The sequence below is a fragment of the Carlito syrichta genome, unplaced genomic scaffold (genome assembly GCF_000164805.1).
Source record: "Carlito syrichta isolate Samal-C Ts95f unplaced genomic scaffold, Tarsius_syrichta-2.0.1 Scaffold309115, whole genome shotgun sequence".
Classification (NCBI taxonomy): domain Eukaryota; kingdom Metazoa; phylum Chordata; class Mammalia; order Primates; family Tarsiidae; genus Carlito; species Carlito syrichta.
The window spans coordinates 1106814-1116533 of record NW_007253211.1 but is presented as its reverse complement, the minus strand read 5'-3'; the positions used below and the strand labels follow the sequence as shown (position 1 = coordinate 1116533).

Genomic DNA, 9720 nt, shown 5'->3' with positions numbered 1-9720 from the left:
AAAAAAAAAAAAAAAAAATTCAACTCAGGAACAGCCAGATGGAAGAGGTACTCAGGGCAAGGTATGGGGCAGGGGTGCAGAGCTTCTAGACCCTCTCTGGGGGCCTCCCTCCCAGCACCTCCATGTGTCCACCAACCTGGAAGCTCTCCAAACCTGGTCCTTTTGGTTTTTTGTGGAGACTTCATTATATAGGCATGATTGATCAAACCATTGGCCATTGGTGATCAATTTAATGTTCAGCCTCCTTTTTCCAGGAGTGGTCATAATGGGGCAGAAAATGTCAACCCTCTAATCACATAGTTAGTTCCCCTGGCAACCAGCCTCCTCATCCTTCGGGGCTTTCCAAAAATTACCTCATTAACATAAATTCAGGTGTGGTCGAAAGTAGCTTGGTATAAGCAAAATTCATACCATTTCATCTTTATTGCTCCAGAGCTATTTCAGAAACTGAAGACAAAATCCAAGTGTTACAATAAAAGATGCTCTTCTCATCCGTATCACTCAGGAAGTTCCAGGGACTTTGGGAGCTCTGACCAGGAAGCAGGATGAAGAATACACACACACACACACACACACACACACACACTCTCTCTCTCTCTCTCTCTCTCTCTCTCTCTCTCTCTCTCTCACTAATACTTTGCACTGGGCAAAGTGCTGGTGATTCCAAGAGAAAAAAAACCGGGTCCTGTCCTCAAGGAACTCACAGTGTAGCACAGCAAGTGTAGAAGTAGATAGAGACAGCTCTGGGAGAGGCCAGGACCAGGTGCTGAGGGAACATAGGGGAGGGAGGAGGTCCACAGAGAGGAGTACTGGCAAAGGAAGGCTTTACAGAGTAGGAGAGAGGAACCAAGGGTGGAAGGATGGAGGTTTGCTAGGCCTGAGGCTTCTGGGGGTTAGAGTGGGGTGGGTGTGAAGGCAATGCAGGCTGCCAGGATTGCCTCTCGAGACATGACAATTCCAGGGACCTTGATCAACTGGAGGTTTAATACAGTTGGAGCAAGGAAATTGTGAGGCCAGTTGGGGCATGGGTAGAGGTCAGATCACAGAAGACCTTTGTTAGTCAAACCAAGCAGGGAGGTGCAGAAGGAGCATGGGCTTTGAAGTCACCCTTTGACTTCAGAAAAGCTATTTAAACTTTGGACTCAGTTTTTTCCTCTGTAAAATGGTGCTCATGGCTAGCTCCTTGGTGAGAATCCAGAGGCAACAGGTGTGAGGGTGCTGAGATAGAGTTGAGATCGTGGGTGATCATCATCATTTTATCATAGATGCTAGAGTGTCGTTGAAAAAGTTTAAATGTAGGAATGGGTGGATGGGTGGGTGGATAGGTAGATGAATGGGTGGATAGGTAGATGGATGGGTGAGTGGGTAGAGGGATAGGTGAGTGGGGGGAGGGATGGGTGGATGGGTAGAGGGATGGGTGAATGAGTGGAAGGATGGGTGAATGGATGTATGGGTGGAGGGATGGATGGATGGGTGGATGGGTGGATGGATGGGTAGAACCCAGAGATGTAACATTAACCAGAGCCATTGCTATAAGGGGCAAATTTCAGGCCCTAGGTTGGGCCAGACAGGAGAGTGTGTAATGGGCTTGACTGAGATTGGGAAGGCTTAAGAGTCATTGTTCCGCCTTTGAGACTCAGTTTGGTGGTCTCGTAAGCTTCTCTCATCTGCCTCTAGTCTCTCGCTGCTTCTGTTTCTTCTTTTTATCTCCTCACTGTCTTTCTGCCTCTCCTTTCCTCTTTTCTGCTTTTATCTCTCCATCCCTTTCCCTCTCCTTCTCCCATTGCCCATTATCCTCTCCATCAGGAAGCAGGATCTCAGGGCTGTGATGGGAGTTACCACCTGCAGTGTGTGACATCCCATACTGGCAGCAGAGTCCCCGCAAGACAGCTCCAGCTCAGTTAGGGGTTTGGGTTGGCTAGGGATACCTCTGTGTTCTTCCTGGGGTTCTCCCATCCCATGCAAGAGACCTTGCCTTTCAGCAGAGGTGCCAAGAATGGCTTGATGGTGGGAGGCTTGTCAGTGATGGAGGACATTTCTTGGGGGACTCTGGTGCTCTGGGTGGGTGGATGGGTGGAGGGATGGCTAGATGGGGGGAATGGATGGATGGGTGAGAGAATGGATGGATGGGTAGGGAGGTGGTTGGATGGATGGATGGATGGATGGATGGATGGATGGATGGATGCATAGATGGATAGATAGATGGGTAAAGGGATGAGTGGGTGGGTGGGTGGATGGATGAACGGATGGTTAGATGGATGGGTGGAAGAATAGATGAATGGGTGGAGGGATGGATGGCTGGGTGGATAGGTAGATGGGTAGAGGGATGAGTGGATGGGTAGGTGGATGCGTGGAAGAATAGATGAATGGGTGGAGGGATGGATGGATGGGTGGATAGGTGCTTCCTGCTCTGAGGGAGGGATCTGTGGGGAGATGGGTCTCTTCTCCCTCACTGATCCAGCTACCTTGTCCACAGGCTGGTGGATGACCGCTGTGTGGTGGAGCCTACAGCTGGGGACCTAGACAACCCTCCTAAGAAGTTCCGAGGTAAGACCCCTCCCGGCCACCAAGTCCTGGACCTGGGACTGAATTTACCCAACCCCAATAAACCCCAGTGGTTGGATGAGATGAGGTGGTTCTCTGCAGCCCTCACTCTGCTATAGGTAGAATCCCCTGCCTGCACTGCTGCCATCTTGGCATGGACGCACCCCTCCCTTCTTCTTCTGGGCCAAACCCCACTTTTGGCCAGGGGCCCGTTCTCCTCTGAAATCCCCACTAAGAGATTCTTTGTCTGTGTGACTGGGTATTTTCTAAGGGAACAGGGATGGAAAAGAAACCTGCCTTAGGCTTTAGTAGGCCCAGGATGAGAGCCTATCCCTATGGCTCAGTCTCTTCATTGTTGGGGTTACCAAGACTCTTCTGACCCTACTTATGTCCTCAGTCCCCTCCTGTGGTGACTCCTGCCCTAGGGGAACCTCTGGAGCCCAGACCTCTGTGACCCTGGGAAAGTACCTTCCCTCGTGAGGACCCTGTGTTTTCCGTGGTCAGTGGGCTTCTTGCCCCACCCAGCAGGCCCGAGGGCCTTTGTGAGGATTAAATGATATCCTGGCTGTCATTGTGCCAAACCAGGGTAAGGTGATATTGTTGTGATTACCTGTGAGGGCTGAGACCTACCGACAGTCAGACAGACGGGTCCTGGGCGTGGTGGACAGGGTGGGGCAGGCACAAACATGCCGGGCCTGCTGCCACCAAGTCTGCCCGTGTGGCTGTTCCTCTGGGGAGAGATTAGTTGGGATTGTCCTCGAGAGGGATGCTGGGAGGGGACTGGGATTTCAGACAATCCTGTGGCATTCTTGGCTGGCTGGCTGCCAGAGGCCTTGGCTGCTGGGTTCCTCCCAGTCTGCAGAGGGGTCCCACGCCTGCTGTCCTGTTCCTGCTTCCATCACTGGACTCTGAGTGGGGGCTGTGCCCAGGTGGGGGAGGTGTCTTAGGTTGTACAGGTGGGAACTGCCCCTGGCCCTGGACACCCTACTACTGTGGGTGTCCTGTCCTGCACTGTCTGGCCCTGCTGCCTCTCCCGCTTTGTCCCCTCCCCCGTCCCTCCCCCACATCCCTTCAGCCACACCAGTCTCCCCGCTGTTATGTTTATCCGTCACACTCTGCACCTTTTGCACTGGTTGTTCCCTCTGTCCGGAATGTTCTTACTGCAGATATTGATGTGGCTTCAGGTCTCATGTCTTCAGTGAGGCCTTCCCTGACCACTCAATATAAAATTGATATAGAGCCGGGCACAGTGACTCACACCTGTAATCCCAACACTTTGGGAGGCAGAGGCTAGAGGGGTTCGAGACCAGCCTGAGCAACATGGCAAGACCTTGTCTCTACAATAAATACAAAAATCAGCCGGGCATGGTGGCACATGTGAAGGCTAAAGTGGTAGGATCATCTGAGCCCAGTGGTCGAGGCTACGGTGGCTGTGGCGTGCTGCTGCACTCAAGCCTGGGTGACAGAGTGAGACTCCAAACTAAAAAAAAAAATTGACATAAAATTGCACTGCTCACCCTACTTCCCTCCCTGCTTAGGTTTTCTCCATAGCATGAATCTGACGTGCTGCATGTATTCCAAATTATTTTTATTATTTATCTCCCTCACTAGGATGTCACCTCCAACAGGGCAGGGATGTCTGTTTTTTGTTTTGTTTTGTTCACTGTTTTATCTGCAGTGTCTGCCACATGGCAGGTGTCCAGTACATATTTGAGGAATAAATGCATGCACTAGGCCCTTCCTCTGGCTTCCTCCTGTCCCTGCTCCCCACTCAAGACCTGGCTGCTCCGTGTACCATTGATGTGACCCACCCAGGATTCCTCCCACTGAGCCCATCCCTGAAGCCACTGGGCCAAGGCTCTGGGTTTCAGGGAGCTCGTGTGAGCCCTGCTTGAAGCCACAGCCTTGTCATTTAACCTGCCCTGGCTCCCTGGGGGTGGTAGAGCCAGGGGGCCTGGGCTTCTCCTGGAGCCAGAAATAGGTGAGCTTTGAAGCCGCTGATGGAGTGCAAATTGCCATCTAGTAGAGGGGATTTAGATTTAGGTGAATTCTTGGGAGGAGCTTAGTGAGAGAGGGTGGTGAGGATTTGCAGGTAGGCTCTGCCAGGGCCCAGAGGGGGCTGGGACCAGAAGGGAAGATTTGTGTGCATTGAGGTGTGTGTGGGCAGCTTTGTGGTGTGACAGGCTGGTGACAGGGAGGTGGGTGTGGCTGAGGAAGACTTGCCCTAGGCTTCCAGTAGACAGCGTTTGGGGCCAATTTTTGACAACAAAAAAGCCACTTAGCAGAACAAACGCTCCTTTGACTTCTCGCCTCGTTCCTTCCCACTCTCCCCCTCTCTTCCTCTCCATTTTCCCAAAGCCTGTGAGCAGGATCCATGTGGTCCCGTGGCCTCTGTGGGCCCAGCCTGCAAAGTGAGGTGGGGGAGAGGGGTTCAGACTCCATCCCTCTCACCCCCTTCTCCACTCCAGCTCCTGGGCCCTTGGTGACTTGGTGAGGCCGGCAGAGGCCCCTCTAGACGGACTCCCCATGACCCTGTTTGGACCTGAAATGAGCTGGCCTACTGGGACAGAGCCAGGTCTCTGTGCAGCCCCATGGCTGGCAGGGACAGGTCGGAGTGCTCTTGTCTCTTGGGACAAGAGACACGGACAACAGAGTTTTCAGTTTTGAGACTGAAGCCAGAAAAGAGAGGGATGGGGCTTGGCCTCAGATCTGGCGTCCTGGTTTTGCTATTTCCATGTCTTTCCTGCAAGTGTCCTAGCTCTGAGGGGATAACCCAGAGCAGGTGTAGGGGTTGTGGTAGGCATTTTAGAAGTCAGCTGTGGTAACTGGAGATGGCCTTGTTCTGAGACCCCCAGAAGTTCTGCCCCCGCCATCTTGGGGCAAGGAGTCATTGCTGATCTCTCCTTCACAGCCTGCTGCCTGACTCTCTGCTAGCCCCCCTTCACCTGTTGACCCTGGGGGATACCAGGGTGGGTTTAGGAATCCTCTGTCAGTTCCTGCATGGCTCCTTGTTTGTGGCTTCAGCTCCAGGTACCTTCCAAGGCTGCCCCAAGCCTCAGCATGTTCAGGGAATTCTTTCCAGAGTTGATGAGGCCCTGGGAGGCCCTGAGAAGCCCTGGCTGCTGGTGCCCCAGTGTGTGTGGCACCCCACGCCAACCCAGCTCCCTGTACTCTATTTGAGGCTCTAGCTGCTGTGAGTCCTGTGCTGCTGACCAGGCTTGGAGTAGGGGCACCTTCCCTTCCCAAGCCATTCTCTTTCTCTTCCTCCTCACGCTGGGGAAAGGGGAGACCTCGGGGAAGCTGTGAGCTCACACCCCCCGCTGCAGCAACCCCAGGACAAGTGTGTGGGGCCACTGACCTGCTCAGACTGGTGAGGGATAGGTGCCAGGGAGGAGAGCAATGAGGTAGCCGCCCTCTTTTTGCATTGCTGGAGCCCTGTTCCCCCAGCCTACACCTCCTCTCTACCCTCTGTGCTCCAAGCCTGGTTTATTGTTATTAAGACATTTTTCAATTCCACACAAAAGTAAAGAGAAAAATAACACACACCTCTTGTACCCACTGCTGAGCTTTGTCAAATCATTTTTGCCATGTTTATTTCAGATCTTTTTTATTTTTGAAGAAATAACATTGCTGTAACTGATGCCCCCTGCATCTTCCTCCCTTCCTCTTCCTCTCCCGCCTCTCCAGAGATGCACGCGCATCAGAAACCGGTGTGAATCATTCTGGGGCCTGTTTTAACCCTTTTCCTATTAGTACATCAGGATATATCCATGAACAATAGGAGCTGTTTTCTATGTTCTTTTTTTTTTTTTTTTTTGAGTTGGAGTGTCACTCTGTCGCCCAGGCTGGAGTGCAGTGGCACACCCGCGGCCACCCCATCCTCTACCTGCTGGGCTCAGGCGATCCTTCTGCTTTAGCCTTCCACGTAGCTGGAACTACAGGCGCTCACTACCATGCCCGGCTGATTTTTTTTTGAGTTGGAGTCTCACTCTTGTCTCCCAGGCTGGAGTGCAGTGGCATCCGCTGGGCTCAGGCGATCCTTCTACCTCAGCCTTCCAAGTAGCTGGAACTACAGACGCAGGCCACCACATCCGGCTAGTTTTTGTGATTTGTTGTAGAGACGAGGTCTCACCACATTGCCCAGACTGGTCTCGAACCCGCAGGTTCAGGCAGTTCTCTCACCTCGGACTCCCAAAGTGCTGGGATTATAGGCTTGAGCTACTGTGCCTGGTAGTATTTTCTATGTTCTAAGCCTCATATATATATATATAATTTTTTTTTCCATTTTTATTTTAGATTCAGGAGGTACAGGTGCATAGTGGTGAGGATTGGGTCTCTGGTGGCCCATTCCAGAGATAGTGAACATTGTACCCAATAGGCAATTTCTGAACCCTTCCGGCCTCCCCCCTTATTGGTGTCTCCAGTGTCTATTATTTCCACCTTTGTGGCCATTTGGCTTCTATATATAATTGAGAATATGTGGAGTTTGGTTTTCTATTTCTGAGTCAGTTCACTTAGGATGATCTCCAGCTCCATCCATGTTGCTGCAAAGGACATGGTTTTGTTCTTTTTTTTTTTTTTTGAGTTGGAGTCTCACTCTGTCGCCCAGACTGGAGTGCAGTGGCCGCTTCCGGCCACCGCAGCCTCGACCTGCTGAGCTCCGGCGATCCTTCCACCTCAGCCTTCCGAGTAGCTGGAACTACAGGCGCGCACTATCACGCCTGGCTAATTTTTGATTTATTGTAGAGATGAGGTCTCGCCAAGTTGCCCAGGCGGGTCTCGAACCCGCGGGCTCAGGCAATCCACTTACCTCAGCCTCCCAAAGGCACAGGATTATAGGCTGAGCCACTGAGCCCAGCTTAAGTACAGGTATCTTTATCTAATGATTTATTTACCTTTGGGTAGATCCCTAGTAGTGGGATTGCTGGGTTGAATGGTAATACAGTTTTTAGTTCTTTGAGAAATCTCCATACTGTTTTCCACAGAGGTTGAACTAGTTTACAATCCCACCAACAGTAAATGAACCTTCCCTTTTCTCTGCAACCGCGCCAACATCTGTTGTTCTTTGAATTCTAATAATAGCCGTTCTGATTGGTGTGAGGTGATATCTCATTGTGGTTTTAATTTGCATCTCTTTGATGATTAGCGATGTTGAACATTTTTTCATATTTGTTGCTGCTTGTGTGTCTTCCTTTGAAAAGTGTCTATTTATGTACTTTGTCTACTTTTTGATGGGGTTTGTTTTTCGTGTTGAGTTGTTTGAGTTCCTTGTAGACTGGATATTAGCTCTTTGTCTGAGGCGTAATTTGCAAATATTTTCTCCCATTCAGTAAGTTTTCTGTTCACTCTGTTGATTATTTCTTTTGCTGTGCAGGAACTTTTTAGTTTAATTAAGTTCCATTTGTCTGTTTTTGTTTTTGTTGCCATTGCTTTTGGGTCTGTGTACTAATGGTAGTCTTCTAAACAAATCTTTCTGCACTTTTTCATTCTGTACTTTTTTTTGAGATTTGTCCGTGTTGGTACATAAGGTTGTAGTTCATCTGTTTAATTGCAATGTGATACTCCATTGCCTGTTGACTGCAATTCATTCCTTGGTCTCCTGTTATGGGCCATTAACTGTGTCCAGCTTCTGGCAACTACCCGCTATGCTGCGATGAGTCTCCCCGGGCTCGTGGGCACGGTTCCTCCCATGTGTACTGAGTGGCGGACTTGGTGGATGGGAGGAATGCTCACACGTGAGAAATGACCCTGTGGCCTCCCACAGGGGCTGTCACGCTCGCATCTCCAGACTGTGAGAGCGACTTCCCTTGCTCTGCCCACATCCTTGCCACCCTTGGTTTTGTCCCACTTAAATTTCTTCCAGCTTGCTGGGTGTGAAATGGCATCTTACTGTGACTTTAATTTGCATTCCTCTGACTACTAGTGAGGTCGAACATACTTTTGTGTTTATTGGCCACTTGAAAATTTACTCTTATTCTTTTTTTGTTTCCTTTAAAAAAATAATACAAATGCATGCTCTAGGATCAAGAGGAAAGCTTGGTCCTCTACCTTACCCGCACTCATCTGCTGCCCTTCTCTCCAAGGGCAACCATATTAGAAAATCTGACTAGGCAATTTATACGTATGGTTCAAATATTAAAACATACAAATATACACCAAGAGTCTGCTCCTGCCCTGTCCCTGTCTCCCCCCACCTCTGTCCCCTCGGGTCACCTCTGTCTTTAGTTTCTTATGTGCCCTTCAGTGTTCCTTTATGCAAATACAAATATAATTCAGATTTCCTTTTACACAGACATAGCATTCTACAGGCACTATTTTGTTCTTTGCTGTGTTTTCTTTATAAATCTTACTGTGGACAGATCCTACTGGAGAATTTTTTATATTAATATATAGAAGTTCAAACGTTCTCTTTCATTAAATATATTCATTTTAGTTCCATATCTTAGACAACCATGCAAAAATAGCCTTCCTACAAATTACATAGTTTTAAAAATTATAGAAAATTGTTGCTAGGCACAGTGGCCCATGCCTGTAATCCTAGCACTTTGGGAGGCCAAGGCAGGAGGATTGCTTGAACCCAGAAGTTCAAGACCAGCCTAGGCTACACAGTAAGACTTAGTCTCTACAAAAAAACCAAAAAAAAAAACAGCTGGGTATGGTGGCATGTGCTTGTAGTTCCAGCTACTCGTGAGGTTGAGGTGAGAGGATCATTTGAGTTCAGGAAGTAGAGGCTGCAGTGAGTCAGGATCGTACTACTGCACTTCAGCCTAGGCACCAGAGTGAGACTCTAGCTAAAATAAATAAGTTAGGCCGGGCACAGTGACTCACGCCTATAATCCCAGCACTTTGGGAGGCCATGGTGAGAGGATTGCTTGAACCCGTGGGTTCGAGACCAGCCTGGGCAACTTGGCAAGACCTCATTTCTACAATAAACCAAAAAATTAGCTGGGCATGATGGTGTGTGCCTGTAGTTCCAGCTACTTGGAAGGCTAAGGCGGAAGGATCGCTGAGCCCAAGCAGGTGGAGGCTGCGGTGGCCGGGAGTGTGCCACTGCCCTCCCGCCTGGGTGACAGAGTGAGACTCTACTCAAAAAATAATAATAATAAAATAAATAAGTTGAGAGCCGGGCTTGGTGGCTCAGCCTGTAATCCCGCGCCTTTGGGAGACTGAGGTGAG

General features: G+C 49.9%; 1 protein-coding gene across 1 annotated transcript in view; it reads left to right on the top strand.

Moving 5' to 3' along the window:
* ITPR3 (inositol 1,4,5-trisphosphate receptor type 3) overlaps positions 1-9720 on the top strand; it is a 78077-nt gene that overhangs the window by 15804 nt on the left and 52553 nt on the right. Inside the window, exon 2 of the mRNA XM_008066829.1 lies at positions 2477-2547. Within this exon, the coding sequence (XP_008065020.1) occupies positions 2477-2547 (71 nt within the window). The remainder of the gene's footprint in view (positions 1-2476; positions 2548-9720) is intronic.